The sequence below is a fragment of the Myodes glareolus genome, chromosome 8 (genome assembly GCF_982192425.1).
Source record: "Myodes glareolus chromosome 8, mMyoGla1.1, whole genome shotgun sequence".
Lineage (NCBI taxonomy): Eukaryota > Metazoa > Chordata > Mammalia > Rodentia > Cricetidae > Myodes > Myodes glareolus.
Window position 1 is genome coordinate 34,568,949 of NC_142033.1, and position 23,097 is coordinate 34,592,045.

The window sequence follows — 23,097 nt, forward strand, 5'->3', positions numbered from 1 at the left end:
CAAGATCTGATGCCCTCTTCTGGCCTGCAGGCAGACACGCAGACAGAATATTGTATACATAATAAATAAATAATAAAAATATGCTCGTGCAGCCAGCATTGCCTTCTTTCTGTGCCTGTACCTTGCCATCGCCCCTTTCCATTTAAGCTGCACCTGTCAGCTCCATAGTCTCATCTGAATGAGATCACCCGGTGGTTTTTCTAAAGAGGAGTCCATTTCTCTAAAAGCCCCCTCATTTTGGTAAGAGGACACCCAGTTTCGCTCCGTGCTGGCTGACAGTTGCATCGAGAGCCCTCAGTGAGCTCAAAACCCACATGTGCATCTGCAAATTCTTCCCCATCATCAACTCAAATGCTTTAAATCTGCGTTTGAAGATTTAAACCTCCCCTCCAAAGCAGCCTACATATTGCCTCCTGACAGTTGTCCGGTGTGAACGTGTGCTTCCTACTAAAAAAAGGGGCGGTGTAACCAGCGGCCAGCCTTGGTCCCTGAATGCCAGCCCCAAAGCACCTCTCCTTCGCCTCCCGTCAGCTGCACACCGTATTAACTTGCTTACCGCAGAAGCACAAAAGCCAGGGCGATTTTAACACGTTTGTGATGTTTCCCTGGAAGTATGCTGTCTGGTCAGAGCCGCGACAAGGAGCCCCGGATTAACCTCAGCCCCCGCTGCTTCCTTCCAGGAGCTGGAGCTCTGCAGGCGGCTGTACAAGCTGCACTTCCAGCTGCTGCTGCTGTTCCAGGCCTACCGCAAGCTCATCGGCCAGGTGAACACCATCAGAAACGACGCAGAGGTGAGTTCCGCTGGGCAGCAGAGCCCCTCTGGGAGCCGTAAATACATCCGTGTGAGCGTGCGTGCCTGTGGGTAACTTGTGCTTGTGTGTGTGTTTCCTGTCAGAGCGCCTAAGGTCAAAAGCCGCTCACACTGAACGTTTGCTTTAGTGGGTCGATTGGCTCGTGTTCACACTGTGGTAAACAAGAGAGCTGAGGCCCACGGTTTGGTAGCAGATACAAATCTATAATCAGATATAACGCTTGCACTGTGACATCCCTCACAGTCTCGAACATCCCTCGTCTGTTTCTGGAGCTGTGTGAATGCCCAAGACATGACTGCAGAGGTTAATGTATAGGGTCACAATTACTGACACCAAAATTGTCATTGAGAAAATGGTCAATTTTTTAAAGTTTATATATGTGTGTGTGTGTGTGTCTGTGTGTGTCTGTGTGTGTCTGTGTGTATATACATATAGATATATGTATATAATGTGTGCATAGACACATATTTATATAAAGTATCCTGGGTAAATAACCTTCTAAAATACACTTTCCTTCACTGTCCAAAAGCAATTACAATCTTCCAAAATATAATATAAACATTTATTACAACCCAATAGCTCTAGATTATCTAAACCTGGTCTAGGGACACATGGACTGTAACACCCAGTACTTAGGAAGTTGAAGAGGGAAGCTTTCAAGTTCAGAGTAGCCTAGGTTACGTGAAAAGACACTGCCTGGTTTTCTCTTTCTTTGGTGGCTCACTTTTTATATTCCTGCCGAAAACTAGAACATTCCTACCATGAGCTTGTATCCATGACCACATACTACTGACCATAGGAATCGGTCCTCAAATACATCCTTGTTTCAGGTCATCAACATGTCAGAGGAACTTGCCCAGCTGGAAGGGATCCTTAAGGAAGCCGAGGCTGCTTCGGAAAATGAAGAGATCGATGTTTCCAAAGCCGCACAGACCACAATAGAAACCGCCATTCATTCTCTGATTGAAACGTTGAAGAACAAGGAATTTGTGTCCGCCGTCGCACAGGTCAAAGCTTTTAGGTGAGTGGGCAGACCGCACAGCGCCGAAGTGCACTCACAGGTCACAGTCAGAGGCCAGGAACTCCCCGGGCAGTTGTGTTCAGGTTTTAACCGAAAATGTAGCTCGCCGAATCATGACATAATCTCAGCACCCTAACCTTGTGCATTTCCAGGACTCTGTGGCCCAACGACATCTTCGGCAGCTGTGAGGATGACCCCGTGCAGACGCTGCTACACATCTACTTCCACCACCAGACGCTAGGCCAGACGGGCAGCTTCGCCGTCATCGGCTCGAACCTGGACATGTCAGAAGCCAACTACAAACTGATGGAATTGAACCTGGAGATCAGGGAGTCTCTGCGAATGGTGCAGTCACACCCGCTTCTAGCGCAGGCCACGGCGGTTGGCAACATGGCGAGCACTGGATTCTGAGCAACTTCCCGTACTGGGAGAGGGAGTGAGCTGAAAGCGATCGAGATTGTTAACCAAGCACCTTTGTGTGAACCGTGGGGTTCACTGGTAACTCCTTTGGCAGCACCTTCAATTGTAGTCTACTAATGTCAAACTGTCAGAAACACACGCCTGAAGAAAAGTATCTAACCGCTTAACCGCTGCCTGTACCTCCACAGTAACTGTATGAAGAAGGATTTTTTTTTTTAATTAACCTATGTGAAAAAAGAAAAAAAGGGCTAAAAGTGATGCATACAAGTACATTACTCTGGAGAAATGAAAAAAATCCCGAGGATGTTTGCAATAACGGCCTCCAAGACACTGCAGGGCGGGGAATGAGGCTGGAGTGGGGCCAATGCATCGCAGCTGGAGACCCGCCGCCGCGCCACTTGGATTCCTAGCTGTCGTCCAGTCTGACAGACAACAGACTTAACTTGCAAAAACCATTGGGTCTGGGGTTTTGTTTTTATTTTCTCCCAGCGTATGGGAGAAGGGTTTGGGGTGTGTGTTTGTGGCTTTTTTTTTTTTTTTTTTTGGTCTGTATAAGGAATTATGTGTGTGTGAGTTGGGGTGTGCGAGTGTGTGGCAGATGTCCAGTGACAGCTTCTCAGCATGCCTAAAAGAGCACTGCAAGATTATTTTTGAAGAAATTTTATTTTATTAGATCTAACTCTTCATAGTGTGTAAATGTTAGAACACTTTAATAATATTTTAAAACTGGGCTTTTCCAGTGTCTCAAAAAAAAAGAAATAATATATCTGTTAATATTATTGGACTCTGCTGCTCAGCCCTCTGATCAGTGCTTCTGTGGATATTGTTGATAACTAACCAAAGTAGATGCCTGCAGAGACTTAAAACTGTAAAATAGAGACGTACGCTGCCCGTCAGCACTTCTCATTAGACAAGTTAACTTATTTTACTCCGTAATTATTATAGACACTGCATAGACTAAAACCTGTATTTTTCTTGTACATCCGTGCCGCGCGCTGTCAGACCAGAGTACATGTACAAAGCTAAAGGAACAGTTGTGGTCACTGATGGCGGACCGTGTTTTCTGCAGGCTTCCAGAGAAGAGATGCAAACGACTTGTGAGTTTATGCAGGACTCAGCTTGCTTCAGGCTAAAGGAACCCTGGAGCTCTGGGGGAAAGACAAAGCCTGAAGACTGGCTCCCAAACCACGCAATATACTTCTCCACTGTCTCAGTCTGTAGCATAACACAAACTGGATCCTCTGCCCTTTTTTTTTTAAAAAAAAAAAAATAGCATTTTGTAAAGGCAATGAATGTAGTCCCACGACTCCTGATTTGAAAGGAACACCGTGTATTTTTTATATGCATCTCTTATCCACTGTGACTTTTATTTTCAAACTGGGCTCTGACTCCAGAGTTTGGAATGTAGAAATGAATTGCTTAGCTCTGCCTTTTCCTGGGGGCGAGGACCCGGACAGAAATGCAATGATGCTCAAGTGCATTAATCGAAGGCACTGTGCACGCCGCTGGACTGCCTGGCCATAGTTGTTTCCTGTAAGATTCCATGACTGGTCACAGCACTCATAATCACTGTATTTTTTGACCCAGATAAAAAAAATTATTTTAATGGTGTTCTGGTACTGTAAACGGTGTCCTTAAATTATTAACTTTCGGGTTGGGGGCAGGCACAGGGTGGTGTCCAGAGACACACCACCCTTCACATCCCCTCTCCCACTCCTCTCACCCTCCTTAAATCCTTTTTGTTAAAAATAAAAACAAAAAACAAGCTTCGTAGCTGCTGCTTTGTGTGGTATTTTAAGGGAAAGAAAATAAGAGAGCCGGCTGTAGAGGACCTGTTACCTGCGGAGTTCTCGCGCATACTTTCACTGGAAACAAAGCAGAAGTTAAATTGACCACCCATCTTTGAATACTTTCTATGTAACTACTCTGACGATGGAACAAATGAAGCCACCAACAAAAATAGAAACCAGACCCCTGAGGACTGCCTTCCCTACGGCACCTACACTTTCCCCTCTCTCCTCCCCCCACATCTTCTGCCTTGTTGCATTTACTACCAAAAGGTTAGTGCTTAATTTTAATCAGCTTTTCGACCCTCTTCACCAAATTGACCACCTGAAAGAGCAAAGAATCCACCCTTTTTAACCAGTTAGGGAAGCCAGAGCACAGCAGCAGGATTTGGAGCTGTCTCCGCTGTAATGACCCAGAGGGTCGAGCCGTTAACCACCAGCTACACTGGCTGGAAGCATTGCTAAGGGACCTTTTAGGAAGGATTGCCACCAGAACAGTGAACTGCTGTCACAGCTCTTGCCTACCCTTCAGGAAAAAAAGGCCATAATTCCTATGTGTCTCCCCCACCCCCAGCTCAGACCCTATCTATCAAAGTGGCAGCATCACCTACCCTTCAGGAAAAAGCCCATAGTTACTATGTGGCTCCCTCTCCCACCCCCAGCTTTCAAAGTGGTCTATGGTTAACTTTGAAAAGTTAAGAATCACACAGAAAACAATCCTCTCCATATGCAGAAGTGGTCTTTGGGGGTGGCTCCTGCTAGCTTTCCACTCTGTCTCAGATCTGATGCTCTCTAAGTTTTGGGTTGCATGCATCAGTAATGTGGCACCTCAGTGCTAGGATGCTGGCATCGAAGACTGAAACGTCGTCACTTTGTTCAGTATTCGAGTGCCTACATTCTGATCCGTGCCAGCTACCCCGGAAAGTTAGTGACAGCATTAAACTAACAGATGACTTCACCACCCACCTTAGCAGTCGGTAGATCTGTCTTAGGACTCACTGCAGGTAGAGTTCTTAACTTCACTCATCCCCTTGGCAAGTACTTACTGAGTACATGTTCCCCGTATTGCATTCCACCTAAAGCATGGGAGTCAACTGCATTGCCTTTGCTAGGACCTGGTCCCATGAAGTCAGAAGTCACCCATGAGCACACGTGAACGCATCAGCTTTAACCACGCAGTTCTTAACGCTCGCTTTTCACCACCACCACTTTAGTCCCTAAAAGTCCTTCCCTGTCTCAAAGTACCTAGGGCTCTCCTTTAAAAGGCAATCTATCCTCATGGTCCACCATCCATAACACACCTTTAAAATGTTTGAGCTGGGGCTTGCGAGATGGTCAGAAGTTAAGAGCACTGGCTGCCCTTGCAGAGGACCCAGGTTCGGTTCCCAGCACCCACATGGTGGCTCTCATCTGCATCTCCCATTCCAGGGAGATCCACTACCCTCCTCTTGCCTACTCAGGCACCAGGAATGCATGTAGTACACCATCACAAGCAGGCAAAACACACATACACATCAAATAATAAACTTGAGTGCCTTCTCATACAAAACTACACAATGGCCAGCCCCAGGCAGGGCCTGGAATGTTCCCAGTCTGAGTTGCTAGTGTCACCTGCTGTCATATACTTGGTGTTTGGCTTCTCTGGTTTTCCCTACCACAGGGTCTTTGCACATGTTGTCCTGGCGTGAAACACGTCCATCAAACTCACAGACTCAAAGTTCAGCTCAGGTGGTCTAAGTTAGACAATCCTTTGTTGAGATATTTAGCTAAGAGCAGCTCCTGCACCAGGTAGGTCCTGGTCTTGTTTACATAAAATCACCATGAGGATGGAGGTATTTGCTGTTCACTGGCATGCTTGTTAGCCACACCCCCGTGAGATTCACGCCCCTGATGCGATTCAGGCTAATAGCACTCTGCAGCACACGCGGCAGCCTGATGGACCTGTCCCCTCCACACAAGGCCACTAGAGCATCTTCAAGCTCACTTGGGACGTGGCACATTTCTGTGAATACTTGCTAGTGTACAAGATGTCAGGTTGACATCCATGTTGCGGGAGGCAGGCACTACCGCCACAAGCATTTAGAAAGCGGGGAGCAGTTTCCACCTGGTCCAACTGTGAGGCTTGCGTTAGACCAACAGCCAACACTTGCTTCATTAGACGCACCTGAGACTGCCCACCCAGCACCATTGTCCGCCAGTGGGCTCTCAAGTTTCCCAAGGAGGCCTGGTTTAACTAGCACACTGCACCCCGTTCAACTTTATCATGTGTTGATTCTGTTTACTAACAGAACTTCAGACCTGTAAACCAAAGCTGTAGGCTCTTGTCTGTTCTTGTCTAGGAGGCCTGAAGAGTTGATCAGGTGCCTGTAGCCTCCCTAACTCAGCCTGGTCCACTCTGCCCACAACAGACGTTAACAAAGTATAGGCGTCAGGTCCCAACTTCCAGCACAAGCTCTCCTCAACCCGAGACATAAACTGGATAAAGCCTCAAACTGTTTTTGCAATACCCTTTATTTTACAGGCTTTGTCAAAGTACACTGCCTTTCATGAAATATTTTGAGAAGGGAAAAGTGGAGAGGAGACGGGGCCTGGGAGAAAGCTCACTCGCCCGCTCCACTAGCCCCAGCTAGCAGAACCATTTTTGGCTTTCACTAAATGATGTACTTGAAGCTGAAGGTGCTATCACAGGACAGCCGTTTGTCCTTGCATCTCCCACACAAGTCTTGACGATGGGGGCGTTTAGGGTCCACGTGGCGAAGTCTGACTGGGCAGGCACATCTAGTTCTTTTACAACTCTGAAAAATCAGAGTGAAAAGCAGAAAGGATGAGCCCCTGTCCCCCTGCTTCCTGGAGCTTCAAAGCAGGTGACAGTGTGGAACAAGCCAAGGCGGCACTGGGCACGGAAAGCTGAGTACCGAGCAGTTTAAGGCACCGTATTGGAGAAATGTGGAAATTATTATAAATGCAGTCTAAATGGGTTTCTACCTTGGTTTCTCGGTGCCCACCATAGGGTAGTTAATTCCCCAATTACTAACTTAAGACAAGTGCATTGGCTGAACTCTCAAATAGACATGTGGGCTCCATTGGCTCTGATTAACATTAACAGGAAAATGACATCGCTTCCTTCTTTTTAAATATTATCTAGTCCCTCAGCACAGTGCTAAATTTATAGTGAGCAAGCACCACGGTAAGCTCAGCCACCATAGTTCCGGGTGAGATGCATAAAGCTGGGCAGACAGTTTCGAACGGTCTTGCAGGAAACTCCCTTTGTGAGCTCTCAAGAAAGCCTGAAGCTCAATGCATGTGTTTCATACTCAAACTTAGCTATGTGGTTCCTACATGCATAGCATTTAGGTAATAGAGGGCCATCTCAAGCTAGCAGAAAAGTATTCCGCTTTGCAGAATATTTTCCTGCACGGCAAATGAGTGGTAGGTGAGCAAACCTATACGGCAAACAAGGTAACAGGTTCAAAAGAGGCCACACTATCAGGTTCTACAAGCGCAGACGGGAAGAAACACCCCCCCCCCATTTCACAGTGGAGGGAGTTTCTACCTACCGCCCCTAACAAAACAAACAGCCTACAGCTACTGGGAGCCTAGCCTCTTCGAGGAAATATATTCAAAGAAAACAAAAAGCCCTCTTCCAAAATGCAAACATTTGATTTACTTGACAGGTGATATCCTCCACTCGGTACGGGTTGTAAGATTTCTGGCACATTCGGCAGAACTGTTTGAAGTACACCTGTGACAGGAAAGGCAGCACATGGAGGAGAGGCTCAGCGTCGCAGCAGGAACGGGACGGCCACGCGCTGTGTCTTACCTTGCTGGTGCCCTGCACACACCACACATAGGCGCTCTCCCACCGGATGTTGCAGTCCTTGCAGTGATAGTAGCCATACTTCTGCTCCAAGAACTGGACAGGAGGACAGCAGACTTTAGCCACGTGGCGCCTGAGCGACCCTCCTTTCAGAGTCTGGGACAGATTCTACTTGACACTTAAAACGACCAAATTTCCCGCTAGATCATGGTGGGGAAGGAAGGTTAGGTGTGGGTCAACCTCTAAATTAATCAGGTGAGCTAATAGCTCAATCAAACAAATAACGCAGACCAAGAGCAAAGAACACAGCTTATAGCCCAGACTCACTGGGCGGGCTGACACATTAAGTCTTTCCCCCTAGACTAGGGAAAGGCCAAGTATCTAGTGCTGCCTAGACCTCAGGATGCTTAGGCCTCTTATGTAGAACGACACATGACCTTGGGAACCGCACAGATGCACAGTTATTCTTTAGGCTGAAAGAGAGAGGTGTTTCCGAACTTTCTCAGGTGTTCAACCAACATTAAACTCTCCACGTGCAAGTTAAGTTTCCCAAAAAGTCCTGCGCCATATCTGTGAGTCCATTTAGTACAAGCTAAGCAGTATTCGCACCTGATTCTCTAACTTCCCATCTTCCTTCTTAGTGAGAAGCAAGCTGGGAACAAGTGCCCTCTGTCTGTCATCCCCACCCCCACCCCCACCAGGCCTCGGGACTGGTAGGAGCACTTAAGGCAATTTACAGGTTAGCAAACACCACGGGGGGGGGGCATAAAAAGCTGAAAAATTTTTGCCTAGATCACATTCAACTGTGAATAGCAATGGCCAAATGCTTTTCTCCCGCTACCTCAAACACAAAACACAGTCTTGAGGTAACTGGGAAAGAATAAGGATTTCCTGGGAGCCCTTTCATCTCTCTATTTCCATGGGGGTTACAGCTGGCTTCTTCACCCTCTCTCCCGCCCCCCACCCCCACTCTTGTTTGTCTAGCCTAGGCAACAACTCAGGACTGCCCAAAGGCTTAGCAATGCTGGGTGAAAAAAATGGGCAAGTTTGGGAGGGAGAAACCTCGGTTGACAGCTTCAGAAACGAGGGAAGAATCTGGTAGGAGGACCCGGCTAAGCCACATCTGGTGGGAAAAGAGGAAACGGGGCCTTGGGAATTGATTCTCCTGCGATAAAGTTCGCTAACTGGTGTCCTGTTGTGTGTGTACTTCCTTCATCTGAAGTGCGGGCCAGACTCCACCGGCCCTTATTTACCGTGTGCATGGGATCCGAATAAAGTAATTACCCTGGCTTTCCCCAGAACAGACTGCCATTTGGCTGTATTGTGTAAACACCTCCCTCTGCAATAACAATCAGCAATGGCAAAACCCTGTTTACCTCGGGACTGGAGAGTTAGATCAGCTGTTAAAAGCACGCTCTGCTCTTCTAGAGGACTCTACTCAGTTCCTAGAACCCATATGGCGGCTCCCAACCATCTGTAAACTCCAGTCCTAGGGCATCCCTCCTTCTGCTCCCACCCCTCCACCACCACCACCAAGCACTCAATTGAGACATACACGCAGGCCAAAAAACCCATACACTAAATAAACAAATAAATAAACAAACAAACAAACATACACACTGACATCGAAGAATGCTATGCCACCATGCATCCCCCAGGGGCTCCATCTTAGCCCCGAAGGAGAGCCCCAACTCTGGAGGCATATGGGGCCCACCAAGCCTCACCTGGAAGCGCAGGCGCTCCTTGTCCTGCTCAGTGCTCTGCGGGGAGGCCCTGTCTCTCACGGTGGCCGGGTTACCAGGGTCCTGAGCCGGCTCTGCGGCTGGACGCAGCTCCTGATTCCCGGGCTCAGGCTGCGAGGTCGCCCTACTGTCCGGGTCCTCCCGCAGTGACTGCTCCTGCTCGGTAGGCCCTTTGTCCTGGACGTCGCCCTCCTTGGAGCACGGCTTGGAGACTGCTTTTCTCACCGCCACCTCTCCCTTTTCCAGCTCGGGTTCCCGGGTCTCCGCCAGTGCCGGCCTCTGCTTTCCCTCGCTGGGCTTCTGCTCTCCCGCCGCGACCTCCAGGGAAGAGGAGAGGCCACAGAAGGCCACCGGCGAGTACACGGCGACAGTGCGCCAGGAGCGCGGGGACCTCCGGGCGCCGGCGGGGCTGCAGGGTTGGCGGGAACCGGACCGGACCTCGGGGTGAGGTCGGCGCTGTCCAAGCTGCAGCGTGCGGCGCCCGAGAGAGCACTGCACCGAGACGTCGCGGCGCGGGTTCACCTGCACCGCAGCATCGCGGCTGCAGACCGGCCGGGGACTCACCCGCGACAACAGGGCCATGAGCTGCGCCCGCCGGTAGCTGTCGAAGTACTCGGCGGCGGTGAGCTGCCCGCAGCCGGGAAAGAAGGAAGGGGGCGCGGGCCGGTAACCCCCGGCACGGAACCGCCAACCTTCCTGGGCCTTGTCGACTGGCAGGTGGGGATGCGGGCAGGAGTGGGGCATGCTCGCCGGGAACATGTGTGCATCCCGCGCCTCACCTGCCCAGGCAGCCATCAGCGCGGTCCAGCTGCCCACCACGTCCCACTAAATAGGCAGCGGCACTGGCGGGAGCAGCCCTAAACCCTACCACCCCTAGCCGAGCAGAGCGAAACCCTCCCCAGGCTCTCCCTGCACTGGTGGGCGGCGACCCCCTCGAGGATGCGGAAAGATGGTTTTCCTTGCCAGACACAGGGGCAATTTGTAGGGAACTCGCCGAGGTGAGAATTCCACCAGAGAATCATCACCGGGATTAGCGCAGCCAGGTGGCCCCTTGCCCTCATCGCTCCAGGTGTCTGCCATGAGGAAGGCCAGGCAAGCCCGGTGTCTGATTAGGGAGCAAAATACCAAGGTTAGGGGCCTGCTTTGAGTTCTTTATCTATCGTCTCTGTTCACTTAGCTCAGAGCGGTGGAGCAGTGCCCACCCACAAACCTTTCAGGAAGGAACACACCTTAGGGAGTCTGTAGATATCGCCCTTCCCCAGGGGTGAATGGAGGTACCCGTTTTCTCTCCTCAGGGGGTGAGGCCTACAAATTTTTCTAAGTAAACCATTCCTTCAAAGGATAAATGAATCTGAGATGCATTCACACAAATGCAGAAAATAGGTGAAAGAAAATGCCTGCATCCTTGTCAAACGCTGGTGGGCATTAACAATAAATAAATTCTAGATTAAGTAACCAAATACGTGAAAGTGATTTTCTCTGGTTTGATAGCGGCTTGACAATGAAATGCTATATTGCAGTTTTGGACTTGTCTCAATGCAGGCTAGTATCGAATGTCAGCAGGTGTTTGTAAGTTGAGCAAACACGTGTTTTTGGTTTACAGTTTTACTCAGATATGTACCAGACATCTACACATCCAGCCCCCTTTTCCTAATACAGTGTTTATCTGTAGCAACGGCCGTGGAAATGGCAAAAACCAAACAGCACACTTAACCAGCGGAGGTGCGCGTTAGCTGACCCAGGTGCAAGCAATACTGGAACACTGGTGACTTATAAAAACACATGGTTAATACTGAGATACAACGTTACAGTGGGACCATCAAATCTGTTACACGAAATGTGAACCCATCGTTATCCTGGATGTGACCCCTATGAGCTACCACAGGGCATAAATAGGAAGTGATAATTCAGCCGCACGGAGGCTCCCTGTGCCTCTCTCTCCCCACGTTCAGAGGGAGGTCTGGGTAGTTTCCACCATTGCTAAGTCCTCGGCTCCCACTGTGCCATAGCAGGTGTCCGCCATTTCCTCTTCTTTCAGTTTCTTGTAAGAAATATCTGTGTCCTCATCTTCATCCAGGGGATCTCGCTTATGCAATATCTCAGTCCCGTACATTTTGTATATTAAAACCAAAACCCCTGCTTCTGCAGACTGGAAGAGGGCGTAGAGCAGGGGAAACATGTACATACTTCCTATGAAGCGTGGCGGGAAGGCCAGTTTGAGGATGGCCGTACAAAGCTGCACATTCTGACTTCCCGTTTCCAGACAGACAGTCCTCTTGCAGTTGGGGGGAAGGTGGAAGAGAGTGGCTAAGCCGTAGCCCGAGGCATAGCCTGCCAGGGGCATAAAAATGGCGACCACATAAACAGCTGCTGGGATACTAGCCAGCAGTTCAGGTCCCAACATGGTGCCAGTCATTATGAAGAGGACTACCAGTGTCACTAGCAGAGACCACAGGGAAACCTAGAAGAGACAGTAGATAGGCAGAACCATCAGCAATGACATCATCGAGGAAGAATTCAGGCAAGGGGATGCTACCTCCTACACAGAGCTCATATCGGATGGATCAATATAAGAACAGATTACTCCTAAAATGTCTTTCAAATGATAAACTAGTGATCATGGGAGGGTTACTGTTTCTAGGCAGACTGTCCCTCAGCCTCTTAGCCTAGGTCATACGACTTTTAATGTGTTTAATTTACTGGCATGCATGGCTCTTTAAAATGGAGCAGCTAGAATTGAACCCAAGAACCTAGCTATGGACTGAGGACTAGACTGGACAACTTAATCTTTACCTCTCCTGAACCCTGTGCTTTCCACATGAAATTAGTTCTCATTTTACATGAGATAAAAGGCTGTTAAGTTTACAATAAAAATTAACTTAGTTTAGGACATTTTTAACTTTCAAAGTACAGTTCCAAAAAATGACTGACCATACCATCGATACTGATAATTGCTCATTGATATCAATGAAAAAATTATCAACTCATTATATTAGAGAACAATGTAGGTATAAGATATGATGAATTCTTCATAATTCTGCAACTCTACTCTTGGAATTGTTCATGAAAAAAATCTTCTGACTCAGCTTCTAATGATTCTTAGGAAGTGTTACAATAGGGAGGTTTCAGGAATCCTGCTATTGGTTGGGTGAAATGCGCCCTCTCACTGTTCTGACTGGTACATTTCCTCACTCAAGTAAAAGAGGGTGCACAGAGATGAGGAAGAAATCTAAAAATGTCCCTAGTCCCATGGAGATAGGTAGTGAAGTTGTGCTTTTTCCATAAGGCGTGAGGGCACTATCAATTCCAAGAAAGCTGAAGTAAATTCCGCCTCTCCGAGAGAGCAGGGGAGAGATGAAATCCTGCTGAAGCCTCTGGGATTGACATGGACTTGATGCTTTTTTGAAAATATTTAAAATTGAACAGGAGGTGCTGGTACACCCCTTTAATCCCAGCAATTGGGAGGCAGAGGTAGGTGGATCTCTGAGGTCAAGGCTAGCCTGGTCTAACAGAGTGAGCTCCAGGACAGCCAGGGCTACACGGAAAAACCCTGTCTTGGGGAAAAAAATTTTTTTAATTGATCTAGGCTGATCAAAAAACTCTACTCTAGAAGATATTGAAATATTTTCCTACGGCATATGAAAATACATACACAGCTGTCAGTGAACTATTACAAATCAACTTTTTTATTAATTTATAATGTGTACCATTTTAAAAGCACTGACAGGAATACCATTTCTTCATCTGAGGATTCTACCTACAAAGTTCCTTGGAGCAATTTAAAATTTAAAACTAGAAGAAAGAAAAGATGAAAAAGTCCCATGGGTGGGCAATGGGAGCAAATGCTCATTTTAAGTGTTTGCAAGAGCTTAGTGATCATTTTAGCCTCATCTTTCTAGTGAGACCAACCCACCATAACTGCCGTATTTAATACATTTCTTCTATTTTTAGAGCTTCAGTTCCTCGTTTTGCTCCTGGAATTCCTTAACTTTCATGGTAATTGCCATCGAGTTAATAATAAAACCGTAGCTGAATGGTTGAGCTAACTAAATGCATCGCAAGACCATCCATGGAGAGATGCTGCGTACATGTGTGTGTGTGTGCGCGCGTGTGTGTGCGTGCGTGTGTGTGTAGGTGTTTATTATACTCTATGTTGGCTACTCATAGGATTTCTTGGAGCTAGATCTGTGTGCAGAACTGAATGCTCTTTTTCTCTTGCTAGGGAAAGTTGACTTCTCTGTATAAGTAGAAAATAAGTCAATAAAGATAAAACTTTCTGTATTCTGAAGTCTCCATAATTGTAATACTGAAATGGTTCTTTTCCCCCATTGTCTAAAGAAACCTTGTCTCTGCGCTTTCGTTAGCTGTGTATTTTAGTTAGCTTACTTCTGAAAACTGAACATTTTGGTTTTGTTTTCACCTTCTTTCACTTTTCAAAAGAATTAAAATTAATTAAAATTTTCTGGTCAACTATTGAAAGTATATGTTGATAAAATGTCTGTTTTTTTTTTTTTTAAAAAAAAGTGTAGCCCGCTGCTCCTTTCTACAATAAAGCACTGTTAGAAATATTCCCTAGTAATAGTAATCCCTCATGATTTCATTAACTTGAAAATCCATATAAAATGATGTGACAGAAAAGATGAAAGATGCGCAGGTTTAGATATGACAACAGAATTCACACTACCCAGAACCCAGTTTTGTTCTGTGCTTTGAGACCAGCATTCTGTGTCTTCTGTTATATTGACCCAATGTCCTGCTAATTTCGACTTTTTAAATTATGTTATTTAAGGGTACTTGTTTCAGGTTTTGTTTCCTCAGCATTAGAGTTCCACTGAAAATATTCTAATGCATTATAAAATATTTTGAATAATTTTATCCAATCTGCTCTGAATTTTAGTCCTATTCAGTTAGTGAGAAGTGCTTGCCATCTTGTTGTTTTGTTTGTTTTGAGACAGGTTTTCATTATGTAGCTCTGGCTGTCCTGGAAGTCATCCTGTAGACCAGGCTGGCCTTGAACTCACAGAGATCTGCCTGTTTCTGCCTCTCAAGTGCTTGGATTAAAGGCATGTGCCATTGTGCCCTGAAGTGCTTGCCATTTGATTGCACTGCGTGCCCATGAGTGTATCCCCACTATGAGTACTAATATCTCTTACACTATTGTTACTTTTCAGATGTGGTAGAGCAATCGTTGTCAACCTTCCTAATGCTGTGACCCTTTAATACAGTTCCTCATCTTGTGGTGATCCCCAACCATAAAATCATTCTCACTGTTACTTCATAACTGTAACTGTGCTACTATTATGAATCGTAATGTAAATATGTTTGGAGCTAGAGAGTTAACCAAGGGATTCCGACCCAAAGACTGAGAAACAATAAGGAAGGGATTGAGCCAGGCTCTAATTTTGTAATCCAGAATGGTTTCAAATTCCAGACCCTACTGTGTCTGAGTGCTGGGATTACAGTCTGCACCCTTATTCCCAGCTTTTGCTGGGACTTAATTAGACCTATTATCCCACTGAGGCTTGTCATTAATTAGGCTTGTCGTATAAACTTAAGTGTGTGCCTGAAAGTTCTTTGTTCTCTTCCCTGCTTTCCAAACCTCCTAACATGACAATTCCTCTTCAGAGACCAGACTCTTGGTAGGTGCCGCTGGCAGGGAAGAGGGACCTTACCTTCACGATGTAGTCAGCCACCCGATTGTATTTGTACCGAATGAAGGCGCCCAGCCCAATGGGAATGAGAGTGCTGCACAGAGTCAGGGTGACTGCCCCTAGCGGGAGCAACTGCACCAGAGGGGTATTGATCCAAGCTCGGCTGTAGATCCAGAGGCAGAGGGGCATCAACACCAGGGCCAGAAGCGTGGAGGAAATGGTCATGATGATGCTGCAAAAAAGGTGTGAACAGAGTCAGAAAGGGCTCTGAGCCAGAAGGTCAGCCTCGTCTTTCCTTACCTGTTAGAGAGGGAAAGGGAGAAGGGGGCGCTGTAAGTCTCAGGGCTGAAGTCTGCAGAGAGTCTGTTTTATCCTGCTGTGATAAAAACACGAATCCCAGCCAAGACAATGACCTAGGACCCAGGACGGCTGCCCTGAACCTCATAAAGCCTGGAAACTGATTGATTCTGAGGACATGAAACCTTTTCTTTTAATCCTGCCAAATACCCTGCGATGCTGACACAGGTGGATGCTACGTGCTGGGTTAAGCTCAGTTACGTGGCACTCCTTAAGAGATGACTTTTTTATGGGACTACAGTCCTGACTGGCTTTTTGCATTCCATTGAGTTCTAGTTTCAAACTTCCCTCTTCTCTTTGCCTTCCAGTTACTAGAGACACCGTTACTAAAGGGGCCTGATCCTCCGGGAAGGGGCTATGCGTGAAATCCCAGGGCCGTTACCAGCTAGATCCGGGTCTACATCTTCCCCCACTGACAACCAATCTCTAAGCGTGCGCTAGGATTTCAAAGCCAAACCTCCGTATCTTCCGCCCCTTTATTCTTCCCTCCTCAGTATTTCATCCCAAAGAGCTCCACACACCCCTCTTACTGAGAACTCTTTGGACTGGGGTGAGAAAGCGGCCATACCTGAGGTTCATGTCACCGTCCACCAGCAGGGACATAAGGTTGGAGAGATTTCCACCCGGACAGCAGCCACACAGGAGTACGGCCACCGCGGCCACCTCATCTAGCTTGAAGGCGAGGGCCAGCAAGAAGGCCAGCAGCGGCAGGAAGCCGAACTGGCAGAGCGCCGCCAGCAGCGCGCCCACGGGCCGCCGGACGTGTGCCCCGAAGTGGTTCACGTCCACGGTGCATCCCAGACCCAGCATGGTGATGCACAAGGCGGCTCCCACGAACACGTTCAACCCGTGGTTGAGCGGTGTGTCCCAGAACGGGGTCTCGTGGGGGACCCAGGGCCGGGGGAAGGCGGAGGAGCCATGGCCCGCCCAGCTGCCTGCGAAGCTGCTGCTCGTGGGCTCTGGGGTCCGGGTCGGCCCGGGACTGAAACCCATGCTCGAACTCGGAGCGAGGCTGAGCCCGGGGCCGGGGCTGGAGGCGGCAGTGAGAGGCGACAGGGTACCGGTGCTCGGGCTGCTGGCGTTGGGCGACAGGGTGAAGTTGTCAGGCAGAAGCGAGGACGGGTCAAGGAGCAGGGTGGCGTTGTCCAGGCCGTCCATGGCGCTGTCGCTGAGGCACGGTCTGCGGGGACTGTCCCCGGCTGCGCCTCCTCCCTCGGTCCTGCGGTCCCCGCCACCTGTCTGTCTGGTCAGGCGTACCCGTGGCGTCGGTGCGGCGAGCCGGTCCTCGCTCCTGTGTGCATGCTGCCCGGCGGCTGGCACTGAGCATCACGCAGCCCGCACCCTGTCGCCGCCCGCGCCGCAGGCCCCGCCCTGCCGCCCGGTCCCCTCCTTTTAATCATAGCTAAGTGCTTCTGTACCAGCGCAGCCAGGGGCGGAACAAAGACCCGACAAAGCCCAAGAGGGCGGAGAAGACCGGGCCTAGCTGCCCATCAAATTCTCTGATGGCCCTGCTTCTTTTTAATTTTAAAAATATTTTATCTAGTTCAAAGGTAAAATTTGAACACGAAGTCCCACGTGATGTTTGGATATATGTACACGCTTGTCAAATTATGTTGAACGTATCTCCTTCAATATGTAAAGTTTCTTTATGATGAAAACACTCCAAACGCTTTCCCCTAGGTTCTCCAAATACACAGTACACAATTATCTTTAGTCACCCTGCCTGGCGGTCACACGCCAGAACACGGTCTTTTGGTAATGAAATCTAGAGAGCCAGACTCATCAAATGGAAAAAAAAAAATGCTTATCTAAGTACACATAAGTCATATATATAAAGAATTTAAATGGTCCACAGCTCTACACATAGAGGGGCCTGGCTCCACGTGATCCAGTCTGGAAGCAGCACATGCATTTGGCCCGAATTTGCAAACAAAAATGGTAAGCTTTTATGTTCAGTCTCGGAATAAAAAGCAATAATAATGATCATATATTTCAGCCTGGTGCTGCTTCAGAACGAGGGCAAACCCATGGGCTGGATACTCTGTCTACAAATTCCCTTGAAAGTTGTTTATTGACACATTGCAATTGTACATTCCTATTGTGTGTGGTATAACATTTTAATCACACACACTGAGCTAATGACCAGATCATAGCCATTGGCAGCACACATTTGCAATGTCTCTGGTTAGGAACACTGAATCCTCTCCAATCCCCGTTTTGAAATACTCAGTTGCTTGTTGCCAACCAGTTATCCTGTGTCATGGTCTGAATCCTACAATCAGAGGCAGAAGGACACCTATGCTTCCCCTAGTTCTTGAGTGCCTAACTCAATGGTTTGAGAAAAGTCTCCATGAAAAAAAAATGTGTATTAAGAAAGCTATTGGCAGCTTCTGTTGCAAGTGCCTATTCTAACTGTTGGCTAAGTAGTATAGACTTTGGGTCTGGTTTGTTTTGGTATGTGAATTTTTATATATTTGCAAGGGTTTTTAAATATATATATATATATGTATGTATAAAATAAAGCTTATAACATTTTTAAAAATTTTAAAAAGTCATTGACAGGTGGAGAGAAGATGTTTCCATGGTCGCAGATTTATGAAGTGTTGTGAAGTCAAGACTCAGTCCTGGGATTAAAGAACTGAAATGAAACAAAGTGCGGAGACTTTTACCTTCAGACAGGCTAATCCCCAAACAAATCAAATCAGGGTTCATAGGAATGGAGCGGCAGCAAGGAGGAGCCCCTCCCTCCATGCCTGTCAAAGGGAAGGACGGCTGCTAAACAGAGTGTATCTCCTAAGGAGGAGTGAATACCCCAGGAATGTCCACAGCAGTGATGGCCAGTTGAGTTGTACAAGCCAGCGTGGGAATGTCCAGTCTAAAGTCAGAGCCCAGGTTAGGGTTCCTCCTTAGCCAAGACAGAGGAAATTCTTCCCCCCAAGAAGTGACTCCTGTCCCCTTCCCAGAGAGACAGGGTGAACTCATTGCCCAGTGATGCCCTGTGTTCTGATGTTCGCATCTCTGCCTCCCCAAGTCTCAAATGGCAGAGCATATGTAAAATAAGACTAAAATTCAAACCATAAATGTACTGAAGCTGTTAATTTAAAGAGGGTAGAACTTCAGCAAGTGCTACCCTCACACTTTTCTAATACACTAAACTCAGAGAAGACTGCAAAGTTTTGGAGGAAGTGGGCTGTGATGATGAGATGTACTGCTCAAAGATGGTTCAAAAGGGCTCCAGATGGTGCCATTTTATCACAAGATTGGGCGGCATCACTGGACTCTGCTACAGTTGAGGTCTTGAAAGTCCTTCAAAAGCCCACGTACTGCAGGCTCAGTTTCAGTCTGGCACTGTATTAGACTGCGGAACCACTAAGGGGGTGGGGCCTAGCAGAAGCTCTTTGAGTCACTGGGAGAATGTTTACAAAAGGAACGATGCAATCGGAACCCCTGCTCACTCTTTTTGGATTCCTGACTAGAAGATGAACAGTTTGACTCCACTGTCTGCTCCCACCATGGTGTGCACCCCACCAGAGGCCCCAGTGCAATACAGCTAAGTAAACATGGCCTGAAACCTCCAAAATAATGTGCCAAATGAATTCCTTCTCTTCGTAGGTTATTTCGGCTATTTTGTTATAGTGATGGAAAGGTCGGTCACACAGGCTTCCGTTCTTAAGCCATGGCATGAGATAAGCCGAGAACTCACGGTAGAGGGTGCAGCTGGGGCTCAGTTGATGAGCCACGAAGCCTGTTTGCTTTAGAATGCCTCCTCCTCATGTTAAAGATATTAAAACCCACAAATCAAATAAGCAGTAATTACAGGCAGACCAACCAGCTCCTCCTGGGGCTTGGGGAGAAATCTGGGAGGCAATTTGTACAATGGGTGAAAAACGGAAACAGTGCCGGGAAGTAGTCAGTAAGAGAATGCCTATTTGGTTTGCTCAAGGTCCTGGGTTCAGTGCCCAGCGCCGACAAAAATCAAAATGCAATAGGAAAAAAAATGCAAATGATAAGAACACACACAAGAGCACAAGAAGGAATGTAAACAGTTACACTTATAGAAAACACTCCTATGCATTTAGAGCCAAATAAATCAAATTGTAACAGTTTAGAGCCAAATAAATCAAATTGTAACAATTCGAGGACGTTTTTCTTAGCATCGGAAAAGATTCAAATGAACAGGATCATGTGAGGGCGCAGGGGCATGCAGCAGCCAGCTCCCCGTTCATCTTGTCAGTTTCTCTTTTCTAGAAGAAAACTTGATAGCAGGTAACACCTGCCCTACAAATGTGTATCCACTTTTACCGGGTAAAACATCTGTCTCCAGGTGTTTATCCCAAGGAAACAATTAGGGACGTGAAAACAAAAGCCAGTACCACATGAGCATCTAGTGGGCCTGGCACATTTTCTGGAGTCTCTTACTTCATCTTTGAATCCAGCTTCACTCGGGTTTGCCTAGCCACACACTGCACACACACAGCTGGATGCCAACGCTTCCTTCCTACACGTCGTATGAACTAGGCGGCAGTAATCTGGGAAATAGGTAGGCAGATGCTAAGCATCACGCCCTGCAGCTGGAGGTCTTCTCTTCCTTTCCTGCAGTGCCTTGAGCATGCTCAACAAGGGCACCACCATAGAGCCACCTCCCCACCTCGACAGCCAGAGTTCCTTTTTTATTTTCAATTTGTATTGTCTATTTTCCTTTATGTGCTTGTGCGTTCTCCTGGGTAAATTTATGTGCTCTCCATTCATGAAGGTGCCCTTGGAGGCTAGAGGATGTTGGGTCCCCTGGAGCTGGAGTGAGAGACAACTGTGAGTCACCTGATGTGGGTGCTGGGAGCTGAACCCAGCTCCTCTGAAAGAGCAGCAAGTGTTTTTAATCACTGAGCCATCTCTCCAGCCCCCGAGAGTTCTTAATCTACTCCATGGATGAACCTGGGATTCTACTAAAGTGCTGTCTGCTTCTCTGTGCTTTTGTTTTGTTTTGTTTTGTTTTGGGAGAGTGGGTCACACTGCCTTTTCTGATTCCTAAGAGGGTCCAAGCCACATTTAGGAGACGAGTTAATCAGAGAAGAAGAAACCACTACTATCTGAAGTGATAAGTTAAAACCTCTAAGCCCACAAACGTGTGTATACATTAGAGAGAGAGAGAGAGAGAGAGAGAGAGAGAGAGAGAGAGTTAGTTTCAGGTGACATTCCAGGAGTTCTGACTCAAATTGGTTTAAAGCAGAAAAGAAATTATTGACTCATGGAAATGATTGACCTCCATGTGTGGCTCATCCCAGAGCTGGGATCCCCGACTCTTTCCATCCCCAGCTCTGTGTAGCTTCATTTTCACTTACACTCTCTCTCCAGGAGGCCCCAGGAGTCTTATTAGCTCTGTGCTGCCAGCTTAGATGTAGCTGCAGAAAGAACTACTGTTTCTTCTCAGCAATCCCCTAAAAGGTCCTGAGAGTCACTTGGTCCAAGCAAGAGAGCTGGGACGATCCTTGAGTCAGTCAATCACGGGGCTATGGGACAGCCTGGGGAGTAGTCTCATCATCCCTCAAGACAAAAGACTCAGAAGAGACCCTGGGCTTCCTCTCAGGAACATGGTGGAATGTTGAACGCTGTGAACAGAAGGAGGAAGAGGGGATGTTGGGAGGTAGAAACACCAGTGCCCACAGAAGCTGTAGGCATCTGAGCGCCTCCCATTGCATTTCCAGCATTGGAGGTTGCTGCTTTGAGAACCTTTGCCAGTTCATTTTTAAAGCTTCAGATTCTGTGTTTACCTATTAGTGAGGTCAACCCTCGTCTGCTTAATAATAGAAAGTGCTTTATCATAGGGACAGTCAGTAAAGAGTCTGTTGAGCAAGCATGAAAGGGTGAGTTTGGATCCCAGTACCCACATAAAAGCTCGGCAGTGCATAGACCCCAGTGCTGGTGGGAGAGAGTCAGGGACAGAGACAGTGGGCTCCCTGGAGCGCCTTGGGCAGCTAACCTAGCTGAATGGATGAGCTCCAGGCTCAGTGGGAGACTAATACCAGCTTCCAGCTCCCACAAACACCCAAGGGAATATGTATGTCTCTTACCACAGACACGCGAAAATACTTTATTGTAAATGATCTCTTTTGCCTGTTTTCAGAAATCGTTTGGCTTTTTAAAATATGCATAGAGAGCATGGGAGGATAAAATAAATAGAAGCAGCCGAAATACCCAGCAGCCTGCAACTGATTGACGAAATTACTCCTCACTCATGTAATGGAATACTATGAAACTAAGGTAATATAATGCATTCCGACGTGAAAAAGCAAGTTATGGACAATTGGGCCCAGTGCCTTCAGAAGTTCTCCTATATGGGCACATGCAATATATATCAGAGTATATTAGGTGATGGATGGTTTTTCTATTTCTATATTTTCTTCCCCTCTCTCTAACACCACTGCCACACCCTCAGAGACGCTGTTTGAAATAAGCAAGAATAGTGAGTACATTATGTGTTTTGAGCAGTAACAGATACATTTTTGAAAACTCACTGAAGGGGCCTGAATCAGACTGGGCACGTGTTGAGTGGAAGACTGTCTTTTATCAATCTGCCCCCTGCCATGTGTGTGTGTGTGTGTGTGTGTGTGTGTGTGTGTGTGTGTGTGTGAGAGAGAGAGAGAGAGAGAGAGAGAGAGAGAGAGAAGAGTTCATGTGTGTGTGTGCTAGCCATGTTGCTTATCAAATTCGGGACCTCTTATGGATGCTCCGCAAGTGATCTACCACCACTAGAAGGCATTTTCCTCTAAATTTTTTAAGTTACATGTTTATTTATTAATTTGGGGAACTGGGAACGCACGCCATGCCCCACATATGGATGTCAGAGGATAACTTGGGAGAGCTCCTAATCTCCTTCCACCATGTGGGGTCTGGGGAATCAAACTTAGGTCATCGGACTTGGTGGCAAGCGACTCCACCCACTGAGCCATCTCGCAGACACACGAGGCATTCTTTTAACAGAGACCCACCAGATGGAAGCAGTGACAAGAATATTGCACTTAGCTGGTTTGTATTTAAATGCAACACGGCATGCTGATTATACTTGATTTTTGGAATTAAGTTTGTTTCACAGAATAAATGTCACTTTCGAATAATATTAATTCTGCCTTAATAACCAGCTAATGATAGCACTAAGGACTATTTTCCACATGCAAGAAGTGTATGTGTGGCAATATTCCCCAACCTACATGCCCACTTACAACATTAAACCACTGTATTATCTCTTGGCAACTGGTGTAAACGTGTGCCTGCTTTAAGTCAGGGAAGACCTGGAACGCAGCTCATGGTGAGCTGTGTTAAAATATCCTGGAGGATGTTGGGGTGGCCCAGCAGACAAGACAGGGAGAAGTCACATCAAGGGACCACAGCAGACACGTTCATGGTTGTTGGGAAAAAGGGGGGTTATCCAGTTAAATCTGAACTTCAAACAAACAGCAAGTGTGCTCTTTCAAGTGAGCATATTCTTTTGGCAG

At 47.3% G+C, this 23,097-nt stretch overlaps 3 protein-coding genes across 12 annotated transcripts in view; 1 reads left to right on the forward strand and 2 right to left on the reverse strand.

Annotated features, from left to right (window-relative positions):
* Positions 1-4,026, forward strand: part of Fryl (FRY like transcription coactivator) — a 237,554-nt gene extending 233,528 nt beyond the window's left edge. For all 10 annotated transcript variants that reach the window (XM_087908964.1, XM_087908963.1, XM_087908958.1 and 7 more), the window contains 3 exons: positions 681-791; positions 1,643-1,833; positions 1,986-4,026. In XM_087908964.1, coding sequence (XP_087765090.1) covers positions 681-791; positions 1,643-1,833; positions 1,986-2,244 — 561 coding nt within the window. In that variant the 3' untranslated portion in view covers positions 2,245-4,026. The remainder of the gene's footprint in view (positions 1-680; positions 792-1,642; positions 1,834-1,985) is intronic.
* A 2,507-nt stretch (positions 4,027-6,533) lies between these two features.
* Zar1 (zygote arrest 1) lies at positions 6,534-10,632 on the reverse strand. The gene is made up of 4 exons (XM_048415020.3): positions 9,582-10,632; positions 7,861-7,953; positions 7,708-7,782; positions 6,534-6,835 (listed from the first exon to the last, which is right to left on the reverse strand). Exons 1-4 carry the CDS (start codon positions 10,392-10,394, stop codon positions 6,692-6,694), a joined length of 1,125 nt encoding a protein of 374 aa, XP_048270977.3. The 5' UTR covers positions 10,395-10,632; the 3' UTR covers positions 6,534-6,691.
* A 562-nt stretch (positions 10,633-11,194) lies between these two features.
* Positions 11,195-16,948, reverse strand: Slc10a4 (solute carrier family 10 member 4). The gene is made up of 3 exons (XM_048415021.3): positions 16,176-16,948; positions 15,272-15,482; positions 11,195-12,060 (listed from the first exon to the last, which is right to left on the reverse strand). The coding sequence occupies exons 1-3, from the start codon at positions 16,763-16,765 to the stop codon at positions 11,548-11,550; spliced, it is 1,314 nt and encodes a 437-aa protein (XP_048270978.1). The 5' UTR covers positions 16,766-16,948; the 3' UTR covers positions 11,195-11,547.
* Between the last annotated feature and the right edge of the window lie 6,149 nt (positions 16,949-23,097).